The sequence below is a fragment of the Cydia fagiglandana genome, chromosome 9, assembly GCF_963556715.1.
Source record: "Cydia fagiglandana chromosome 9, ilCydFagi1.1, whole genome shotgun sequence".
NCBI lineage: Eukaryota > Metazoa > Arthropoda > Insecta > Lepidoptera > Tortricidae > Cydia > Cydia fagiglandana.
This window is the reverse complement of record NC_085940.1, coordinates 16,747,096-16,771,489: the sequence shown is the minus strand read 5'-3', so window position 1 is coordinate 16,771,489 and position 24,394 is coordinate 16,747,096. Positions and strand designations below refer to the sequence as shown.

The 24,394-nt window shown below is 39.7% G+C and overlaps 2 protein-coding genes across 2 annotated transcripts in view; one reads left to right on the top strand and one right to left on the bottom strand.

Annotated features, from left to right (window-relative positions):
• LOC134667506 (uncharacterized) overlaps positions 1–24,370 on the top strand; it is a 47,215-nt gene extending 22,845 nt beyond the window's left edge. Inside the window, exons 2-9 of the mRNA XM_063524934.1 lie at positions 8,064–8,372; positions 13,968–14,203; positions 14,606–14,803; positions 16,492–16,615; positions 17,161–17,271; positions 17,612–17,765; positions 18,269–18,481; positions 18,869–24,370. Coding sequence (XP_063381004.1) covers positions 8,064–8,372; positions 13,968–14,203; positions 14,606–14,803; positions 16,492–16,615; positions 17,161–17,271; positions 17,612–17,765; positions 18,269–18,481; positions 18,869–23,916 — 6,393 coding nt within the window. The 3' untranslated portion in view covers positions 23,917–24,370. The remainder of the gene's footprint in view (positions 1–8,063; positions 8,373–13,967; positions 14,204–14,605; positions 14,804–16,491; positions 16,616–17,160; positions 17,272–17,611; positions 17,766–18,268; positions 18,482–18,868) is intronic.
• Positions 1–24,394, bottom strand: part of LOC134667489 (adenylosuccinate lyase) — a 382,878-nt gene that overhangs the window by 304,960 nt on the left and 53,524 nt on the right. The window lies entirely within an intron of this gene.

The window sequence follows — 24,394 nt, the reverse complement described above, 5'->3', positions numbered from 1 at the left end:
TAAGATCGTATCAAAACAAGATCAACATATTCACAAGTTGTTAATTCACAGAATTGGCCTCCTGGTTTGAATTTAAAAACAAGTGCGATAATTTAAAAATAGATCAGTTCTGAGTCAGTAAAATGTCGGATAAGTGCCTACGCCTACTTTGATTACATTGAAATGTTGTGTTAAGGTTTGCAATTTGCATTATGTGTTTGACAAATATAAACCTTGTAACTAACAGGTACTTTGATATGAGTTATATTGGCGACAGAACATATTAGAAACCTATTAGGATTGTACCTAATACTCGTATGTCGGCAATTTTTATGTAGAGTTTATTTTACAAGTCTAATATTAAATTCACTTTTAACTAGGTTAATAATGTTTTTCAATCTTGCATTGTTTTCAAAAACATTTTAAGTCAGATAGAACTATAAAATAAATAGGTAGTTTAGGTAACGGGTGTCTCATATTTGTACTTCTCAATAACTACATATATACCTAATAGATAATTAGCGATTAGATTCTTTGTTATAGAATTAGGTAGGTATACTTATTAATGAAAGATTATATAGATTAAATCTGTATTTAATCTTTCATTAAAACAAGATAGCGATTATGGTTTAGTTTTAGTATAAGTTCTAGTAATTCATCGGTGCAGAACCTTTACTTAGAACAGAACATTAAAAGATTGTTCTCCTTACCTTGTACCAAAACCTAACAAGAAGGTGACTAATCACCCCATAAGTTTCATTCAAGACCGATACCACAACACAACTTGAAGCACATTTCACACCGACAACCTTACTACGTTGACTTAAGGTTTATTCTCGCTTGTTTGGTGCACTCTTACTGCACTAAGTGAATGAAATGAATGAATGACTGACTCGCATTAGTCTCCCGCTGTCTTACTACTGTACTGTCTTCGAAAACCGAAAAGCTATTAATTTCATTGTGTTGTCATAGCCGCGGGCCTTGGTCTGGTTGCACTAAGACAAAGCGTAGAAAACAAACTCTTATTGTACCAATTTAAGGCTTTAGTTAATGAAGAGCTGTTGTCTCATTGTTTTCGCTGTAATTGGTTAGAATTCCACGTGGGAGTAACTCACCAGTAGTATCTAGGTACTGAAACCTTGATTTTACAAAAACTATAAAATTTCTTGGGAAAAATTGGTTTACCTAATACCCGAGTTTCCTCGGTCATTAAATAGTGTAGGTACACTTAGCAATGCACGCACGAGAACTTTCCAAAGTTGCGAAACTTTCCACATGAGAAATTCTCGGTAACTTCTGAGAATGTTCTCGAGAACGAGAATTTATTTATTTATAGTAGTTTATACCATGAATATTCACGATAGTTTAGGTGTAGTCCTTACCCCCAGAAAATTCCGACTTTTGGTCGTCCGCTTCCGGTCAGAAAAATGTATGACGGCCCGGCCAAACGGTCAGACTTAGGTGGGGGGTGCTCGACCAAATGTCATAGAGGGACCCTGGCAGTTTTTGACGCCGCCATTTTTTTTCAATATGGCCGACTTTTTTTTTAAACTTTTTGGATTTTGTCCTAGCGCGCTGAAATTTTGGTCACGGAATCTCGGGGTCCCCTAGATACCTATGAAAAAATATTTTTTTTGAAAAATGCTACAATTGCGGGAAAACTGGCCACTTTTATTTTGTATGGCAACTTTTAAACGGTGCGTGATAGGTGGGGGGTGCTCGACCAAATGTCATAGAGGGCCCCGAGACAAAACAAACTGCATTAAAAAAAACAAAATGGCCGACTTTTTTTTTAATTTTTTCAAGTTGGTCCGAGCGCGCTGAGATTTGGCATGGCGGGAGATAGAGGCCTCTAGATTCTAATGAAACTAAAAAAAATTTTGGAAAAATTTGTCGAAAATCGAAATGTTCTCTGATAAAAAGTGAGAATTTAAGCAACTTATTGGTAAATTTATCACATCAACAAAATAGCTAACTGTAATAGACAATAATATATGCATAATAACATTTAGTTTTAAGTTATGCCTATTTAAACTTTATTTCAAGTATATTCTCTTGTTTAAACAATAATTTCCATGTTGCAGGAATGTTCTGAGAACATTCTCGAGAACGTTTCCGCTTTTTGGGAATGTTCTGCAATTTGTACATTGCTAGGTACACTTTGATATATACTCTATTTTGCCATTAATTTAAAAACCTATGGGCATCTGATAACCTTCAAATTTTTTCAACCGTAATACATCACCCATAATCTCCTTTTTGCCATTCCAACTTGAATATCGTCCTTGTTCTGCTCCGTCACATTTAAACATAAAAAGGGCGTATTCTAAACCAAGGACCACTTTAGTACATTCTAGTTATACATTTGCATAAACCACTATTGTTCCCAATTAATTTAGTACGAAACTGGCATTGTTTCACATTATTTAGATGAACTGTGTAATTATATTTGTAGAATAACCTTTGTAAGATTAAGGAGGTAAGTAATTGTAGGAAGTATCTTTGTTTGAGACAATGATACATTAATATGCTATAAATCGTTATAGTGTACATGTATGTATTTAATTAGACAAGGTCACAAAAGGTTAAAGTTTTAAGTGGTAAGAAATTACACTTTGTTTTAATGAGCGCCATAGTCATAAAACTAGTTAATTGAGGGTTTTCCGGTTCTCAAACTGTCATTGATACCTACTTCAACAGCTCTACTATAAACCACAGAATCTAGACACGCGGCAGCGTGTCAAGCCAAGTACATAAAATTGACCGTAGTTCTGTAGAAAGCGACCAACTTTTTATTTTTGTCAAAGTGACTTGCACCCTAACTCAGTAGCATTGGTCGCTTTCTGCATTGATAAAAAAATTGAGTTGGTCGTTTTCTGCATAACTACGGTCATTAATAATAGTACTACTACCGTAAAGAAATGACACCTCCTAATACAAAACCGAAGTTTGACAGCGATACAGGGGCGAATCATGCTGTCCCTTGGCGCGATTCTTGGCATGATTCGTGAATCATGTTGTCTAAATTCAAGTAATTATATTATCATGGGATTAGTTGTCAAGCGGACCCCAGGCTCTCATGAGCCGTGGCGAAATGCCGGGATAACGCGAGGAAGAAGAAGGAGATATTATCTGCGGTTGTGCACGCAAAGGGACGTCAAGTTGTGCCAACCCTAATAATTGCTCGGAGCAATGCTGAGCCGAACGGAGCCGAGAATGCCCGAAAGGTATCACCCGACTGCTACTACTAAAACAGCAACTTCATAAAAAATATTAGTTGTGGTAATTGCTATATACTCGTATAACTGTTACAAATTTTAGGTATCTACGTCAAAAGGGTCTCTGAGAAAAACGCATTTAACTTTGCAAGACCGAAGTGATCCCATAAGTGTTCCGTGAACAAAGTTTTGTACGGAACACTAATATTAGTAGGTACCATTTTAAAGCTTCAGTCGAGTGCAGTAAGTACAGTAAAAATTAAGTTTCGCGTCGGGTCGTAGCTGCTAAACAACTTGAATGATAGACATGCCTTCGACAAGATAGCCATCAATAACCACTATTTCCTATCTAAACTACATATTTATTACCATCAATTGCGGAAACACTAACGGCGCGATTCGGGAAATGCATTAGAGATTAACTAGATACGATATAGTAAAGATATGTGACGTCCCACGGGTAAAGGTACCTTATGGCGGTTGGTGCTTACACTATTATTAACGCCGCTCCAGTATTATTGCAGCGATATGCGACGTAAGCGCCGGCCGCCATAAGGTATCTTTTTCCGTGGAACGTCAGAACGTCACATAACTTCACTATTTCATATCTAGTTAATTTCTAATTCATTTCCCGAATCGCAGCACCGGCCGTCATAAGGTACCTTTTGCAGTGGAACGTCACATATCTTTACTATTTCATATCTAGTGAGTCTCTAATTCATTTCCCGAATCGAGCCGTAATGCTCCTAGGACCGCGAGAAAGTGGAAATAAAACGAGTTTGGTGAAAAACGCCCATATAATAAAGCCCTTGGGAGTAAATAGTGTGATTGTACCTGACGATTAAAGTGTAGGTAACGTAACGAATCAGTAATTTCTTAGATGTTATCCGCATTCTATTGCTTACTGGTGGCTTTCGTATCATAATATCTATATCCTGTTGCCTTATGGGTCCGCCTTAGGGTGGTATTCGATCTGTCCAATTTTTTTTGCACGTTCCATGGCTCCTCTACACGATGGGCCAGCGCCGGCCACTCCAAGGGACGCAGCCATGCGGCAGAATGAGATAGCAATATCACTTGCTCCCTCTAAAGTCTAACGCATACATGCGTCCCTTGGAGTGGCCGGCGCTGGGCCATCGTGTAGAGGAGCCATCAGGGTTAGTTAACTAACTCCGAGTTAAAAGTAATACAGGTCTAAAATGTAATGTTAACTCCGAGTTTAAACGGTTAACTCCGAGTTATTTGGTTAACACTGGAACGTGCACGTTGCCCTAAGGGGGTAAGAACGCCAACATATACCTAATCGCCATATTTAAATTTTCAATGAATTTTGACTGTAAAATATGTGCAAAGACTGCAAAGTTAGCTTGGTTCAATTCTATTGGACTGACATAGCTATGGTGCCGCCGTCCAAAGATTTTAGGCTTATATTTTTAATGTACAGTCAGCTATTTATCTGACAATATAAAGAAGCCGCAGGCTGACTATACTTATGTATTCTCAGAGTCTAACCCCCTTATTTATAAACGCGCTACAAACCCTTTGTCTTTATCTGTCTTTTTGACTTATATATTTGTAAGAAAGGGATAAAACATAATTTAACTAAATCAGGCCCGTAAAGTTTTATGAATAAGGGGGGATAGCTACAGCATGCATTTTACACTCGCAATATTTACGACTACGATTATACTTAACCGCAAATCGCACACTTATGCTTACCAGTAATTTATGTAATCAGCGACTATGTGTCTCTAGCATAAATAAGTTAAGTCTGTAGATGCAAAAACCACCTTATTGTAAATACATAAGGTCAGTTTTCGCACTGAATCGCAGGATGCAATTAGGTTCTTTATAGGGAGAACAGCACATGCGTTTAAATGGATCACTCAGCACTTGAGATTCAGATTAGCTCTGGGTGCGGCTACCTGTTTCATATGTAACTTAATAGTATGATTTAGTTTCCATTGCCATTTCGTTAGATTGCCATGTTAACACTTGTTAATCTTGTTATTAAATGAGAGCAGAATTACAAAGACAAGAAAGAGGACTAGGGGCCCGATTCGGATTTTGAAATAGACATCTATTAGATATCTTTTAGACATCACCAAGATACGATAACTATATGTTAAGATCTAACCTGTCAAATTTGACATTTGCGCGATTCTGGAGATACTCTTGAAGAACAATTTCCACATGTTATGACTTAGAGATCCAATTCACATATAATTGTATATATCTTACTCTATCTAACGTAAAAGTGACATTGGTTGCCCGAATTGCGCTGCAAAAGAGAGTGGCTGCTAGTTGATATCTAACCTATAACGTATCTAGAATGGATCTAGTACGTGTCGTCTCTTGTGAATATCTTGAAGTTCGAATACGGCAGTCGTTTTTACCTTAGGTAGAAAAAGTAGAGTCAACATACAAATTGTTTAGGTTAATAGTTAGATTATAAATTACGATTAATTTTTCCCGCAATAGTACAAACACGGCTGTAATGCTACCTTATATCTGACTGGCTTCTGCCTGCGACTTCATCTGCGGGAAATGAAAAACAAGTGCGAGTCGGACTCGCCCACTGAAGGTTCCGTACTTTTTAGTATTTGTTATTATAGCGGCAACAGAAATACATCATCTGTGAAAATTTCAACTGTTTAGCTATTACTGTTCATGACATACAGACAGACGGACAGTGGAGTCCTAGTAATAGGGTCTCGTTTTTACCCTTTGAGTACGGAACCTTAAAAACTAGGTACCCTACATATCGTAGTTCTTCTCCTCAGCCTACAACCATCTTCATAGAAAATGTCATCTAAATCGGTTCAGCAGTTTAAGCGTGAAAAGGTAACAGTAAGGTATGCATTATTTATAATATTAGTAGGGATTAGGTACACTAACTAACCTAACCTCTGACCTCTTTAACATAAATGACAGTAGGTACTTATAGAAATTATCTCTTAAAATCTTCTTAAACAGAGCCAGGATATATTACAGTGCTCATAAGATCGCGAGCAGTTTTATTCCAAATCGCTACTTAATCTTACTTCAGGAACTCGAAACCGAAGTATTCGCGATGGTTCATTAATACATAAGTATACATGTATAAGTACAGATTTAAGGGTCTGACCACCTTAGTAACGCTATACTACCTGTGTTTAATTTTTTATATCTTATTAATTTATCCGCTCTCTAAAACAAAATCTCAATTGCATCATAATATTCATAATCTTCCAATTAACTCGATTGTATAACCAATTTCATACACAAGAAAGATCCATTGCAAACTCGTTCAGTTGAAACTCGCGAAGGACACGAAAGCCGCCTCGGTCAAGGACGGCAGCATAATCAACGAAATCAGATCCAGATCTGGTCTGAAAATGACGTGACGTAATCTATAATCTCGGTGTAAGGTTGACATAACCGGTTCAGAGGCGAGATGACTGCCACAGTTCAAGTATTGCAAGTACTTGGACAGTATTTTAACTATGTGTAACCCATTAAGTAGTAGTAGTTAGTAAGTAGTAAAACACTTTATTGTACAAAAAGAAACATAAAACAAAAGAGCACACGTCATTAGTACAAAGGCGAACTTATCCCTTTCAGGGATCTCTTCCAGTTAACCCTTGAGCAATTGAGGGAGAATTGGAGAACGGTAGACATAAAAGCTGTACCTACTAAACGGCATAAAGATAAAATATTTAATATCCTACAGTCAATATAGTTAAACCTATATCCTACTATAATTATGCTGCATGGTGGTACTAGTGCTCAACATGCTAATGCCCAATAGATCACACCCTGCTGTCACTTCTTTTGACAATGACTTAAGTTTCAAGACGACATGTACTGGGACCGCGTCGAGCACCAGTCTGTACCACCACCAGTGAGCCTACGTTATCGAAGACAAACTATACGGTCCATTTTCTCAATTTAAACTAAAAATGACAGTAATATTAACATCAACCTTACTTTATAATTATGTATAATTAAAAACAACTCCTCTCCTCAGTTACTACTACTGTATGTGCCAATTTTGTATAGCTACTAGGTATACAAAATTGATAGGTCAGTAATGTCAGTATGTATCAGTTTCCTATACGTCCCACCACGCTTAGCAGCCATTGATAAACTTCTATCAGATATTTCGATTAATTGCGCGAGAACAAAACAATTGGAAAGCTTTCCAATGCTTGTTTACAACTGTTAAATACGGTGTGGGGTACTGTACGGTAACCATCATGCAGTTTGTCACTGACATAACCGCCGTCGAGAACGTAACTTACTTTCTATATATCTCGCTCGCACTCGCATATTAGTGCAAACGGGATGTATAGAAAGTAAATTACGTTCTCGACGGCGTTTATGTCAGTGACAAACTGATGGTAACCGTACTGGTCGTGTTATTTTAACTGTGTGAGTAAATAAATATGTAGCGGCACGTACGTAACGCGCCGTGTGTTACATTTTAAACTTACTTACGCCATGTCGATGCTGGAGGAAACATACGAGTAGGGCGTGAGAAGTTGGCGTAAGACTAGTTTAAGGATAAACTGGTCTGAGCATCCTATTACTAAAGTTAGGAATTGGAAACTATAGTCAAATAGGAATGCATACATGCAAGGAATGTCACCTTATTGATATAAAATATAAATAATCTAGTACACATTTAAGTACTTTACTCGTACATATAAATCCCTCCAGTTTAATATTTACAAATAATCTTAATAGGTAATGGGCCCTTTCAAGTTCCAAGTTCCAAGCGGTTGTCAATTCAAAAATATAAAGACAAATAAGAGAATATAGACGAATTTTTCTAGGACTGCCTACACTTCTAACTTTGACTACAGTTCTAACTTCTTTTTCCAGGACCTCCTTTCAGCGCTCAAGTCCAAACATGTCCAAGGGCTGGAGATCCACGAAGCCCACCGCTCTCTCAACAAGACCACCGTCCTGGACACCGTGGAAGCCGCCAGGAAGGCCCTTAGCGGCGCCGGCGGCGGCCCCCTGTTTCTCGCCCTTCCTTCGCACCCTGAGCTCCTCGCGAAGTACTATGACTTGAGGACGCTGGTGAAGAAAGTGGATCTGATGATGGTGCAGACGCACGATCTGGGGGCGATGAAGAAGATGACGTATCATCCTAGCAGACTGAGTGGGTTGTGGGACATGATGAACACGGTAAGTGTTTATTTATAAAAGTATGAATTTATTGATTAGAATGAAACGCTATATTATTGTGTAAAAATAACAAATGAGTGCGATTATGAACGTAGTAAACTGCAGTAGCGTTGAACCCATATTGGGTAGAATCATGAATAGGAAGAATCCCGATTGCGTTAAAATAACGGCTGTATGGAATCATGAATGTAGTAAACTGCGGTTGCGTCGAAAAAATATTGTGTTAATCACGAATAGGAAGAATCTCGATTGCGTAAAAAAACAACTATGTGGAATCACGAATGTAGTAAACGGCAATTGTGTGGAATCCATATTGTATGATGGGAATCGCGAATAGGAAGAATTGAGTTTGTGTTATCGATCGCATAATCCGTCTCGATAATCCTCGCCATCCTCGCCATATATGTGTTCCTACTGCTTATTTTTAATTTACATTAACCATCTCCCCAAAATACTAGATCATACTTGTGTCCTTTTCGCTGATGATATTTCTATAGTGTTCCCTTATTCTACTAATAATAACAACGTAAACTCCATTTTACACAACACTCTTTCCAAAGTTGTTGACTGGCTCCATCTTCACAACCTTGAATTGAACTTAGACAAAACGAAAATTATGCATTATAAGCCACATCAAAAAAGTAATTTAAATATAAATTTCACTTACCAGAACCAGACATTCGAATGTATCGACTCATCAAACCTTCTTGGACTTGAAATTGACACAAATATGAATTGGAAACTCCACATACAAAAAATAGCTTCAAAACTATCCAGCTTTACGTATGCACTAATGGAAATAAAAAAGCATACCGATCTGAACACAGCTCTTTGTGCCTATCACGCATTCGCCCAGTCGTGGCTACGGTATGGTATTATAATATGGGGCAACAGTACAAATGTTAACGATCTCTTTTTATTACAAAAGAAATGTATAAGGATCTTAGTTAATATAAACCAACCAGATAGTTGCAGGCCACATTTTCCTAAGCTCAACATTATGACTCTGACATCCTTGTACATATTCGAACTATGTAAATTTTTAAGAAAGTACAATCAGTTTTTCCCTGCAGCAAAAAACCCTACCAATATTAACTTACGCCCTAGAAATAGAATTCCTATGCCGCCATCTAAACTAAAAATGCACGCCTCTAGCCCACATGCAATGTGTATAAAAGTGTACAATAAACTCCCAAAAACAGTTAGAGACGAAAAAAAGGATACTCTATTTAACAGAAAAATAACAAAATATTTATTAGACAGCTGTTTTTACTCAGTGCAAGAGTTCTTAGATAGTTAATTATAGTAATAGTATTTAATATAGTAGTTTAGTTTAGATATCGCAACTTAAAAAAAAAATTGAAACTGTTTAAAAGATGTATATATATATATATATGAATATAATATGATGCATGATCGTATGGTTATTTAAAAAAAAATGTATTAGAGATAGCCTTAAGCAATAGTTATTAAGTTAGATTTAAGTTATATTGCAGTGCCCTACAGGGTTTCATAGCTGAACTAATACCATGTACCAACCTGTATAACCTATGAAAGCAATAAATACACTGATTACTGATTACTGTGTACCGTCAAATGGGTTAATTAGGGACAGAGCGGTGATGATGAGACTTCATCGTATGGCTAGTTAAAAGACTGGCCATAATTGTAAATTGTAGGTAAAGTGCTATCGCAATATTATATCTTTGGAGTATTTCACGTGTCGAATGTTACCTGCCTTTTATTTTAAGAGGGGAAATGCTTTACGCATACCACCCGGCGCGGGGCGGGCCGGGATGGTTATGTGGGACTCCCTGTTGTGGGCTAATGAGACCCCAGGTTTACCCACTAAAACCCATCTGTTGCCGCCTCGCTGCTATACGGCGAGGTCCCAGGAACGCCAAAGTACTCTTCCGCTGTCCCAACTTCTATTTGACTGTACCTATAAGAATTACCTACTGTATCTTTTTCCATATGCTGCGTCAGCTTTCTTCAGTGATGTCCTCTGGTGCCCGGAAGCAAACTGGGCACAGATTATTTCAAGATTGTCAGTAGGTAGTGTCCGTCATTTGTTTTTGTACTTGTTAGTCGTTAATTACCACTTTTTGTGCCTAACGACTATATTTGCAAATGTCAGTTGATCATTGTTATTACGGACGTAATAATTGGACATTGTGAATATGAATCACAAATAATTTATTATTTCTTGACGTTAGTGTTTTGTATTTTAAAAATGTTTTTAATATTTTATGTTTGAGGAGATTGATGACGGGCTTTGTGACATTAGCTATAGCTTCTCTAGAGCTTCTTCAACGAAAACTAAAATAAAATAAGAGGATTATATTGGCCAATTAAAATTCAATCAAGGCGTTTGTACATACAGCTTCCAAACATGGGTATTTACTATTTAGCTAAAAGAAAAAAAATATGAAATCATATTCAAGATACAAACTTTCGTATTGATAGGCGGTGAGGCGGATATATGTGTATGATAAAAATATGTAGATTTCTGAATTCTTGAATTTCTGAATTTCCTAAAATTTCTACACCAAAAATTTAGGATTATTAAAAAATCGAAAAAGCTAGTATGCATGTAGTCTAATTTAGTAAAACAACAAAAAATAGTGTCAAGTTTTTCGAGATTCGTTTAACGCCGTTGCCATACAATGCACTTGTCACATCTGTGACCTAAAATCAGTCTGCCAATTAAAACGAAATGCGACCGACCTTATGGATAAAGTAAAAGTAAGTCGGCTGTGACTCACCGTAACATACAGTTCAAGTTTAAACGGTGGCAAGTCATACATAACTATATACTGTATTGTTTTTAGGGTTTTTTTGTGTAATAATTAGGATCATTGCGTCAGTTTACCGTCCAGTGCCTGTTTCCGTCCACTTGGCGTAGTTGCTACAGAATTGCGTATAATTTGAATATATGTACTTGTATATTCAAATGATACGCAATTATTTGTATTAGCAACTACGCCAAGTGGACGGAATCAGGCACTGGACGGTAAACTAACGCAATGGCCCTATATGCTAGCTGTTCATTATCGTAGCAATGATTATTTGTAATTAATTATGAAGGATACGGGTAAATATAGAACACAATTATTTCTTATTAGAGTTCCGTAGTCACCAAGTTTACTGTCACGTTTTTTAATAGTTATTTGTTTTACAAGGGGGCAAAGTTGTTGTTTAACCGCTCGTGCTAATATTGATACCCGAGCAAGCGAAAGATTCCAAAATTGAACCACGAGCGTAGCGAGTGGTTCGAATAATGGAATCTTGAGCGTTGCGAGGGTTTCAAAGCACGAGGGTTAAACAAAATTTGCCCCCGAGTGAAACACAAAATTTTTCACCACACCAATCCGAAGCAAATATTAAATGTAAAATATCAAACAAAATCAAACCAAATCAAATCCAAATGAATGTTATTAAATATTTCTCATCCAAAATCATCATTTAAAAGTCAATTCTACCAGCAAACATAAGAAAACAACTCAAAATTTGCATTTGATTACTTTGCCACACATGTGGATAAAATGCAACTTTGCTATTCGTTTTTGAAGTGCAAAGTAATTCTTTCCGAGCTGGTGTGGTGAAAAAACCTTTTATAAGTGTGTGGTGTTCAAAAGTCATGGGTTCAAACCTCGATTGTGCTGTATAGAACAAAAAAAAAATCGTTGTCTAAAAATTAAAAAAGATGACTAATAATTCAGTCAGCATCCTAATCAGTTATCATACACAGACAGGTTAATTAAGTCACTAAGACGAAATTTGAAATTGAATGTTTTAGGGTAACCTAACTCCCTTAAAATTATTCATATCTCCCCTCCCTTAATATAGGTAGGTATACCTACCAAACCCAAACCACTGACAATGTATGATTATTACATTACTGAAAAAATGATATGATATAATAATTACCTGTATTTGGAATAACAATCAGTAGGTACTTTCATACTTTGCCACAAAACTTCCGACAATATTAGCCATATCGCTAGCTATCGTTAAAAAGTCGAATAACGCTCTTGCTTATCCTAGGGTCCGGTATAACCGAATTAAGAGGACCAGTTTTTGCTGTATGTACATATGTATACCTATTACATGGCGAGTAAATAACGACGACAGTTAAGGCAGGCGATTTCCTTTACACATAAAAAACGTATCCACATAACGTGTGGTTTTCCGTTCGTTTCTCAACGATATATTAATTACACATTTCGTAGAATTTACGTTTACCTCATGACCACACATGCTTTTGTATGAAATATATTTAATGTTTTGTAAGTTTTGTTTAATTTAATATAAACTGAAATACGAAGTGGTCGTTACAATGTTTTGAATTATTTTAGGTAGCTCTAGGGTTATTAAATAAATGTTTTATTCAAATGAACATATTGTATTCAGTTCAAAACCATGCTATCCAAATATCCTGCTACAGTCTAGGTTTCTATAATATAAGTACAGACTAAGCTATAAAGGTGTGCCTAAAATACTTGCAGGTACCGTAATAATTATGATCCAAATGAAATAATTACCGTTTTTAATATGCTAGTATGTCTAATTAAACTGCAGCAATAATAATCAATCTAAACCGCACATACACAGTTAATATCGCTCAGTCTCACGACATCTATCTAATAGACTGGCGAAGGTAAACTAGTCCCTGTAGAGAAAACGACCGGCTGTTCACATACCCTTAAGTACATTATGTTAGAGTTTATTTTACATTAAAAGAAACGTGAGTCCTTAAATAATTTGGCTCAAGTAGGTCACATACCTATTGGCAGGTGCATCAAGAAAAGTTAAACATTAGTTAGCTAGACTGCTAATCTAGTGATGTTAGGTCGTGACCTCATGATTCAACTTTAATGGGTAGCTAACTGCAGAGAATTTGCCGTAGATGGTCGGGATTTGATGTATTTTTTACCCTTGACTGTCTGAGCGTCTGCGGCATAGTTTATCCTTTTAGAATGAAAGCTATGTTGAAAGGCATGTGTGCAGCACCTAACTATGTTGAGTGAGTTATTGCTATCAAAGTTAAACCAGTGATTTCCAGCAAACAACTTGGTTGGTTTAAGTTTCCTGTTAAATATTAACAACTAATAAAGATAAATAATATATAAAGTACCTATTTTTTATGTGCTTCTGCCGTATTAAAATATACCTACTCAAATACGATAATAAGCTAAGTTGTACGCGTTTCAAGCTATGATTGTTGTTGTTGGCATAAATACATCGTTGCTAAAGTAGTTTCGGCAGGCGTTTCAATATTGCTTATTAGGTACGTTAGATTAGTGTGAACAAATCGTTAATAGATCTACCTAAATATATAAGTAGGTGCATATACATATAAAGCGTGACATCTGAACTTCATTCATTTCTGTTTCCGAAAGTTAAATATACTTTCTGGAACCTAATTTCTGATTGTGACTTATGGTGCCTAAAACCAATTCCGATAATTTGATTTGTACTATTTTTTTAACTTTCGGGAATAAATACGATAAGTTAGAAGCTAAATACGTACGTACCTGTCCTACCAAGAATTATTTTCTTCCAGTCACTGTACAACTTCATCCAAAATTCCAGGACTCTGTAGTGGACCTAGTCGTCGGTCTCGGCGTACCAGCCTCCAAGATCGTAATCAGCCTCCCCGCGACCGCCCGTCAGTTCACCCTGGCGAACGAGACCCTCAGTACTCCGGGCAGCCCTGCTGTGGACGAGCAGCCTAAGGAGATAGACCAGGCTGAGCTCTGCAGGCTGCTGCAGAAGGGACGGTGGACTCTAGAAAGGGACCAGGATCTGTCGGCGCCTTATGCTTTCAGGTGAGTGGTGTTTGAGGGATTGCTCTAATGTTTCTCGTAGGAGGTTCATTTGGTAACTGTGATTTAAAATTTCGTGTTGTTTGTGTCTCATGCTTGTTTCATGTCATGAGAATTTTAAAATTGGTTCGGATATGTATGTGTATGTATATATTATTATAATTATAATTATTTGAAAACTAGCCGCTTCTATTGCAATGAATAGGTAGGTAGGTACTGAGTTTAAATGAAGGCTAATTTGTACGTTAACTTTGTGTTATTTATTTTATTGTCTCAAATAATGCCTAGGTAATTTTGTCCAAAACTTCTGGTTTTCTTCTTATTTTGAAGGGGTCGTACCACAAATGAAATAAATAATTAATTTATAGCAAACTCTTTAAATAACACTCTCAACTAACTTTTCAGGAACACAACTTGGATGTCCTTCGAAGACTCCTCATCCGTGGACGTGAAGGGCAAGTACGCCCGCGTCCGTGGCCTGGCCGGCCTGGCCCTTCACAAAGCTGACAAAGACGTCGAGACTCCATGTGGTCCCACGCTGAAGGCTTCCCTTGCTAAGGTGCTGAACCAGCAGAGCAGAGCGCCCAGGGCCGCTGTTCTAAGGTAAGACAACTTCACCTTCAAGTCTATCGAAGACTTCAGTGGACGTTAAAGGTAAGTACGCCCGCTTCCGTGATCTGGCCGGCCTGGCCCTTCATAAAGCTGACAAAGACGTCGAGACTCCATGTGGTCCCACGCTGAAGGCTTCCCTTGCTAAGGTCCTGAATCAGCAGAGCAGAGCACCCAGGGCCGCTGTTCTAAGGTAAGGCAACTTCACCTTCAAGTCTATCGAACGCTTCAGTGGACGTTAAAGGCAAGTACGCCCGCGTCCGTGGCCTGGCCGGCCTGGCCCTTCACAATGCTGACAAAGACGTTGAGACTCCATGTGGTCCCACGTTAAAGGCTTCCGTTGCTAAAGTCCTGAATCAGCAGAGCAGAGCACCCAGGGCTGCTGTTCTAAGGTAAGCTTAAGTTTAAGGTACATTTCAGAGTACAAGCATTGAGAGATCAAACTATTTTGTACTAAAGTTTACAGCTCAATTATTAAAGTCCGTGGCATGCCCGTACTTTTGACTAAGCATTCAGCGAGCAAACAGCAGTCGTCTGTATTGTTCGATTACAAATTATATAGAACTACAGTGCAACCTGGTTAATTGGCACCTGGATAAATGGAAAACCTCAATAATTGCAACCAAAAGTCCGGTCCCGGTCCCTTGAGACCAAAAGGCCTCTATAATTGAAATTTTGGAACCTCTATAATTGCAATTTAGATTTTAGTGCTTTTCGTAATTTTGCCTCTGTAATTGACCACATCGCAACTAAAGACCTCTATAATTGACACTGCTAAAAAAATCCGTTATTTTTGCTTTTCTTTTTACCTCTATTATTGAAACGAGTCTTACTTATTACCTCTGTAATTGAAATAATGTAGTTGTAGACAGCAGAAACAATATTTTAATAGCAGTGATCATTTTATTTATATCTTCATCCCGAATTCAATTTATTTATTGGGTATCTATCACAACCTGTAGTAGGTGAAATACTTTTGATTAAATCAAAAACAAAGTATGCTTTTTACATTCTAATAAAACTTTCTTCTAGAATTCAAGGGAATTTTTTAAACCCAAATGATTAATTAGAAAATAAAGTAGTAATTAATGTAGTACAAAAGTACAGTCAACAACAGAGCTATGAATACAGGCAAAGTGCCAAAAATATGTACGACCTTAATGTACAGGCAATAAAGTACTGTATAGATATTTTTGACACTTTGCCTGTGTTCATAGCTCTGTTGTTGACTGTACAAGTATAGACATTTTAAGCAATATATAGACCAAATACCCAGAACGTAAGCGTGTAAATCTACTTTCAAAGGTTATTTGCACCAAATTATATATAAAATATTTGCAACAAAAAGAAATTTGTCAGAACGCAACCTCTATTAATGAGAACCTCTATAATTGACACAACTATTTTTTGAACCTCGTTAATTGACATGACCTGCTTAAATGAAAAACCTGGTTAATTGACAAAAAATGGCCGGTCCCTTGAGATTGCAATTATCCAGGTTCCACTGTATATGAATAATTTCAAAGTTCCCTACTCCAAGAGAACTGATGGTTCTGTCTGCGTTGTCTGTCTTTAAAATTGTCTTGTTGCTTGATTAAAGTTTGAAGTGATTAAAGATTAAAGAAATAAGTGTTTTACTCGCAGTCGCAGTTATAAAGTAAAACCGTTATTTGCGGTTCCAGGTCTCTGGAGCACGAGATCCTCTCCGCCCCTGCGCACGCGCGAGCTCTCGACGCGCTGCAAGTCTCCCCCTACAGAATCACACAAATCGTCGACTCTGATGGCGTCATCCACTCGATCCGTGAGGTAACTGTTTTTGTCACAAGGCGTAAGATGTCTCTTCGAGCATCGTGACGTATTCATGTACATTTTGTGAGAGATGAGCAAACCCATTACAGTTTATAGTGGAAATGAAATAGTCGGTAGACACACACAAACCGAGTTACATTGTTGTACGGTGTACACGTGCAGCTTGGGGTCATAGTACAGTCGCCATCACTCATCAGGTAGCGGCCAAGGTGTTCACAATATCTGAACACGCGCTCTAACGCCTTAACAATAGAGGCGTGTTCAGATATTTGTGAGCACTTTGACCGCTCCGATATATCTGATGGCGACTGTACAAATAGCGGGTTAGGTACGCTGCGTCAGCGCTGCACCGGGATGATCCGCACGGCGCACGACAGCCCTCACAGTCTCCTGTCGACACATGTTTTACTCAGGATCTGATACTCTCTACTTCTCTACTACTCTTCTAATTCTACCCGACTAGGTATGCGTCACGCAAAGGTAACACCCGGAACTGCAATGTATTGTAATTTATTAATTTAAAAAAACTAATTTGTTTTCAGGACACCCGTACGGAGTTCTCCTGCTCCCGTCAGGGCTACTTCGTGCACCCGCGCTCCTGCGCGCGCTTTTACCGCTGCGTCAAATTCGACCAGCTCTCGCCCGACTACACGGTATAACTCTTCGTTCCTCCCATCACCTTTTCCCTGACGTTATCCCGACTTTTATCTTTAAGGGACTAAGTATAGTTTTGACGTGCGAACGAACGACCTTCGGGTTCGCGCGATTTACCATTATATTTATTTTTAAATTTTACTGAAAGTAAACTTTTATTTAGTGACTCCGGTTCAATGTCGAATCGTTTGATGGATTAAGGAATGGTTTAATAGTTAAACGATCAACATTTTATGGCAATGTTTTGTTAACAAGTGCTTGAGTTATATGCGCATGACGTAAGAAATTTTGCAGATTTGATTGGCAATTGCTTGAACTAGTTTTTTACCGTTTTTCCAGGTATTCGAGTTCGACTGCCCCGCCGGCTTGGCTTTCGACGCGCGTTACGAGGTGTGCGTGTGGCCCGGCAGCCTGCCGCACTCGCAGGCATGCCCTGGATCCTCTGAGATCGCCCCCGTACCCCGCACGAGGTTCATCTGCCCCGAACATGAAGGTAACATCATCATGACCAGACTTCCAGACAATATGCAGACACTGCAATAACTATCACTTCTGGTACCTACCAGATTCACTCTAAATTCCTCCAAAACAAGCTTCTGGAACCTTCAGTCCTCTAGTCGTAGGTATTTTGAAAAGACGCAAGAATATTATAATCTTTTCATTTACATGGATTTATAATATTTACAAAGAGTTTTAAGACAACCTCCAAGAACAAACTCCGAGTCACTGAAAATTTTCGTTTAGATTATTGGTACACATCAACATTACTACATCATCATTCGTTTGCCCTTGTACCATTTACTTAGGGTCGGCGCAGAATGTCTTTTTCTTCCATAGCTCTCTCTCGCCCGTCATATCATCATCCACTTGCGTTCCTTTCATATCATCTCTCACACCGTCCATCCACCTTTTCCTCGGATTTCCTCTCCTCGACTACAAACCATCAATATTGTTACATTGTGCTCAACTGCTCACTGTAACCAATTTCGGTTCCAGGTTACTACGCCGACCCCGAGAACTGCCGCTGGTTCTTCGCCTGCCTGGACCACGGGAAGGCGCCGCTGTCCGCCTACGAGTTCCGCTGCCCCTTCGGCCTCGGCTTCGACGCTGAGAAGCTTAAGTGCGACTGGCCCTGGCTGGTGCCGGCTTGTGGAAATATCGCCAGATACGAGGCCGAGGCCTTCGGGTACTCTGGAGCAGTTCTTACTGGTGAGCTTTAAATATATTTTGAACATCGATGGTGGCAGAAAAAATAAACGGATATTCCATATATTTCTTGTACAGTGTGACAAAAAACTCGAAGTGAAGAGTAAACCACATCCAAAAGGAACACTATGTCATGAACACTAGTGTTTCATTACTAGAGTCAGACCGAGAAAAGTCTGCAGCGATTTTGATAACCCACGCAGGGCAAGTGTTATTTTAAACGTCAAACGTCTATGAAACTTGCACTGCGTGGGCTATCAAAATCGCTGCAGACTTGTAATGGTGTAACTCTAGATTGAATAATTCAGAGAATTCATTTTGGTCAGGTCAACCTAGGTGAAACTTTCTTCTACTATAATTTTAAAAGCAAAATAATATTTTAATTTCCAGGAGCCGCTGGCTTCCATGGTCAGACCGCCGACGCCGTGAACGTGGCCGCTCACAACAGCCTGATCTCCGGCGCCGCCCTCGACAACCTCGTCGGCATCCAGGGTGGCTTCCTCTCCCAACAGGATGCGCTCGACGCCAACTTCATCGCGTCTCAGGAGTTCAACGGAGCCTCTGGATCCAACGAGCTCGCTTACCAAGTCAACGGAGCCGCGCATGGCAACGGACTCGTCCAGGCGACTAAATATAGTGATGAGGGGAAGTACACTAGTGGCTCGCTGATCTTGGATGATTATAGACTGCCGACTAAATCTGAGGCTCAGAAGATCCATGGTCATCAGATTAATATCCTCACAGGAACGGGTTCTGCCGGTTTTTCTTCGGGACAATCTAGTGGCTACTCTTCGTTGTCCTCGGGACAAAACTCTCAATATCAATCAAGCGATTATTCCGACAATTCTGGGGCGTACGTGCATGACCCTTCGGGTGATTACGCTGAGCCCTACAAGCATGTAGGTTCTCCAGATGTCCCATACGTCCACGATGATTCTGCTTACAAACAGTCCAGCGACTACTACGATTATGGAAGGTATTCGGCATCTTCTGGAGCTGATAGCAATGGGAAATATGTACATGATAACTCTGGGTCTTATGCTGATGATTTATCAAACTACGGAGGATCTTATAACTCAGGTTCCTACAGCGGCTCGGGAAAATACCAAGCTGGTATTTACAAGGAATCTTCACTTAGCGCTAACGGATATAAAAGTGGCAGTGGATCATACAGCGCGGATTATTCCGGCTCGTACACACATGACGACTCTGGTAAATACGTGGCTGGTGTATACAGGGCTGACGGCCATATTGGAGGTTATAATGGAGCAACATCAACTGGCAATGCTCTGAATAGCCAAGTGTATCATGGAAGCTACAGTACCGCTAACAGTGGAAACTATATCAGCGACTCTAAGGCCTATACTGGTGGATCGCACACTTTGGCAGCTGGATCCGTTAATGTCGGTCTGGTTGGCAAGACTACTTTGGTTGATACTGGATATAGTGACCAGTTCAACTATGACGCCTCTAAAGCATCTACCAGTGGCTCCCAATCGTTTGGTCATAATATTATCCACGACAGCCAACATACGGGACACGTCTCATATGTTTCGCAACCGGCAGTTTCTATTAATCACGTTGGAACAGGCTCGCACAACTTGGATGGTTACAGCTACGTCACTACTCCTACTTCATCTGGGATACCCACCACTGCTACTCCGTACGCTATTACCACAGCGATACCGACAGTAGCATACAAAACTACCTTCGTACCTGAAGCACCTAAGACCAGCGTTAAGCAAATCTTCGGCATCACCCATCCTGCCGTTACGTATGTTCAACCGACTGTGGTACCTGTAAAACAATACGTTAGCAGCACACCTAAGGTGGTTATCACTGACTACAATCAGGCAGCTGATTATCATCAATATGAGAATAAGGACTATTCTGGCTACCAAGCCGGTAACGCCGCATCAGTGAATGGTGAATCTTCTGGTTACGACTACTCCAAGCCAGCCATAAAATTTGAAGACGGGATAACCTACTCTACCCCAGCACCGATATCTGTGTCCACATATAAACCTCAAGGATTTAGCCACAGTCAGCAAACTCTACATAAGGTAGAATCGGTGGGTTATGATTACTCTAATGCCTCGCCAGTGACAGAAGAGCCTTTCAAAAAGGTTGTAGCTTACACCACTGGTCCCAGCGTCAGTACATACGCTGAGCCCACTGCGGCGACGTACACTCCTCAGTCGTTCAGTCATCAAACCATTCATAAAGTAGAAAGTGCCAAAGTTTACAGCCCGGCTGTGGAGGTCGGATCTGGTTACAACTACGTCCAATCAGGAGTAACCTACGAGCAACCAAAGACTGTAGTCACGTACACTACACCCCAGCCGGCTCTAGAAGTCCAACCTGCTGTCTCTACCTATGAGCCGCAAGGTTTTAGCCATCAAACTCTACATAAAGTAGACGCTAGTCAAGTTAACACTTACTCTCAAGAAAGTTCTGGATACCATTACGAGAAACCCGCTGTTAGCTTTGAAGAAACCGCTAAGACCGTTGTCCAGCATGTTACACCTACTCCAACAATTGTTTCTACATACACTCCACAATCGTATAGCCATCAAACAATTCATAAGGTCGACAACGGCAAGTCTTATGCTCAATCAGAACAAAGTGGATACGACTACAACAACCACGGTGTTAGTTACGAACAACCACAAACTGTAGTTGAGTATACAACAGCTCAACCAGCTCTAGCTGTCTCTACGTACGAACCGAAAGGTTTTAGTCATCAAACTCTACATAAAGTAGATACTGGCCGAGTGAACACTTACTCTCAAGAAAATGCTGGATATACCTACCAAAAACCAGCCGTTACTTTTGATGATAATGCCAAGAATATTGTTCAACATGTTACATCTGCTCCAGCAATTGCTTCGACCTACAGCCCACAGTCGTACAGCCATCAAACAATTCATAAAGTCGAAAACGGCAAGTCTTATGCTCAATCACAAGGAAGCGGTTACGATTACACCAACCACGGTGTTAGTTATGAACAACCACAAACCGTGGTTGAGTACACGACAGCCCAACCTGCCATCGCCGTCCAGCCAGCGATATCAACCTACCAACCCCAAGTGTTCAGTCATGAAACTGTTCACAAAGTCGACGCTGCTCAAGTCCATACTTATTCCCAAGACTCATCATTCTCTGGATATGATTACCAGAAGCCTGCAGCCAAGTTCGAGGAAGCCCCCGCAATCGTAACTTATTCGACCCCGGCGCCAGTTGTTTCTACGTACAAGCCACAGTCTTATAGTCATCAAACCATCCACAAAGTAGAAAAGGTGGTTCCAGTGTCATCTACACCTGCACCTAAGGTTGAACTCACTTACCAGCCTGCCGTATCTTATTATGAAAACCCTATAATTAAATACACTCAAAAGGTAACACCAGCGCCATACGTAGAACCTACTGCCGCTGTTTATACTCAAACATACAAGCCTATAAGCCATCAGCATGAGGTGAGCCATATTGTTAGCCAACCTACTCAGTACGAAACATCTCATCAATCGTACAATTACAACACACAATCCCTTAACTTGAACCAAGGGTACTCATACAGCCAGCCAGAGATTCAGCGTGATGTAGAAACAGTGACTGCCAAATCTTACTCTGATGCTAGTGAAGTATCACACCAAACGTATCACCTTTACAACGACAATGCTCAACACAAATCAAAGGACAGCGTTGTGATCGTATCAAGCACGCCAGCGACACTCGCCTATGAAGAGCATTACGCCGAATACGAGGCTCCAAAGAAGGCATACAAAGCACCCGAATATATTCCACCAAAGACTGATTACCAAGAATCATATGTAGTGTCATCTACTGCTAAGCCCATAGTTCAGGAGCAAGCCGTTTATAATCAAGCTCAAAATAACTATGGTTACAAATCGGAAGACTACTCCCAGCAGTACGAAAATGTGCAAAGTTACGTTCCTGCTCAGCAAGTTTCATTCACTACTTCTCACATTGAACAGCCAAAGAAGATAGAAACTAACCAATATTCATCATTCCAAGTATCATACCAAACGCCAGAGATCCAGGTAGCCAATAAGGCAGAGGAATATCTCCCCCCTGTAGTTTCTACAGTAGCACCAGTAGTGACATCTACGTATAGGCCAGTTACCTATTCTACGACGTCTCGGGAGTATTTGCCGCCCACACCAGAACTTACCTACAATCTACCTCCTAAAACAGAAAATACCTATCTGCCTCCGGTAACTAGAAAGACATACGTGAAGTCAACTACAGCGGCCCCTACTTACAAGTATACTGAGTCTACAACATACAAAGCCCCTGAATATCTGCCACCCTTAGAAGAAACTGCTCAGGGCCTAGTTAATTTCGAAAGTGAAGGGCAATCATTTACCTCTAAAATTGTGTACAACCCTTACAAATCCGTGTCGTCGGAAGCACCCATTGTTGTATCCACTGCTGCACCGGCGAGAAAGCAGAATATTGTTGTTGCTACGGCCAAGTCTCATGCTTACACCACATCGTCACCTGCGTACGTATCAAGTACGTACAGTCCAACCGTAACGTCAACCTACGCTCCGTACAAACATGAGCTTGTAGAAGTCACCCCAGCGCCTATTCGCAGGACGAAGCCAAAGGTTGCTGTAGTCACTAAGATAAACGATTTCAACCCCCTTCTCGTCAGGAAGTTGGGCGCTGTTTGCAGTTGCCAGTCCCCAACTGTTGTACTCAAAGGAACACGCCCTAAGGTTCAAAACCAAGACTTCTTAGAATATAACAACGATTATGATGACTCCAGCCGTGGTGACATAAACGATAACCAATGGGCTCAAAAATCTAGGAATATTGTGTCAAACGTTAAGACAGCTACTGTGGCTCCTTATGATTCTACCACTTTCAACCCTATTATTGTGCCCGACGACTCTTTCTACCAAGACCTCCCTGAACAGAATGAGTACGTATCAGTGACGCCTAAGAGGAAAGAAGTGTACGTATCAAGCACTCCCTCCTTTGTTACCTCCACAGAAAAGGTTTACACGATAAGACCACGCATCAAGGCTGTGACTGTCGCCCCTACATATAAGACCGTCCTGTTGAAACAGGAAGTAGCCCCTACTGCTATTGTCAAGGAAGCCATAGTAGCAGGGTCAGAATCTGGATCCATCGAATCTCAGTCGTTTGACCGATATGGGCCTGGTGGATGGAGGAGCAGAGACGAAACTTTGCAAGGCTCCGTCGACTGTCAGAGAGCTGGTCTTTTCAGACATCCCAAGCAATGTAACAAGTTCTACGCTTGCAGATGGGATTGTACCAAGCAGAGATTCACCCTCCACGTATTCAATTGTCCTGTTCAGCTAAGCTTCGACCCCAGCCTGGGAGCGTGCAATTGGCCGAGCCAGGGTCCCGCCTGCCAGGGCGACACACTTCTCACCAACGCTCTGTAAATTCTAGTATCTTATATAATCGTGCCATCGAAATTGTGATAAAATGTGATCACGAAATGTACCAGGGATAGTTGATGTTGATGTCTCTCTCAAATTAATCTTAGAAATTTATTTATTTGTTTGATTTTGTTAATGTTACGTTGTAGTTATTTATTACTTCTTTGCTTCAGAATGCTTTTTGCTTGCTTAGCACCATTACAGTTACCATTTTTTTGTTTCCAAACTTGTGTTCATTGTTAACTTTTATTTTGCGACTCATCGCGCACACTTATTTTTTTATTTTATTTATGATTAAGTACCAAGTTACCTAAAATGTAAGGTTACCATTATCTAGTTTATATAACACGTTTTGTTATGTAAAATAGTGAAGTCATTTTTGTATAATTCTCATTTATTGTGTATTATAGAACGGATTCGCTCTATGATTGTAAATACATTTTTAATCAATAATAAAGCATTTTATTTTAATAATAAAACA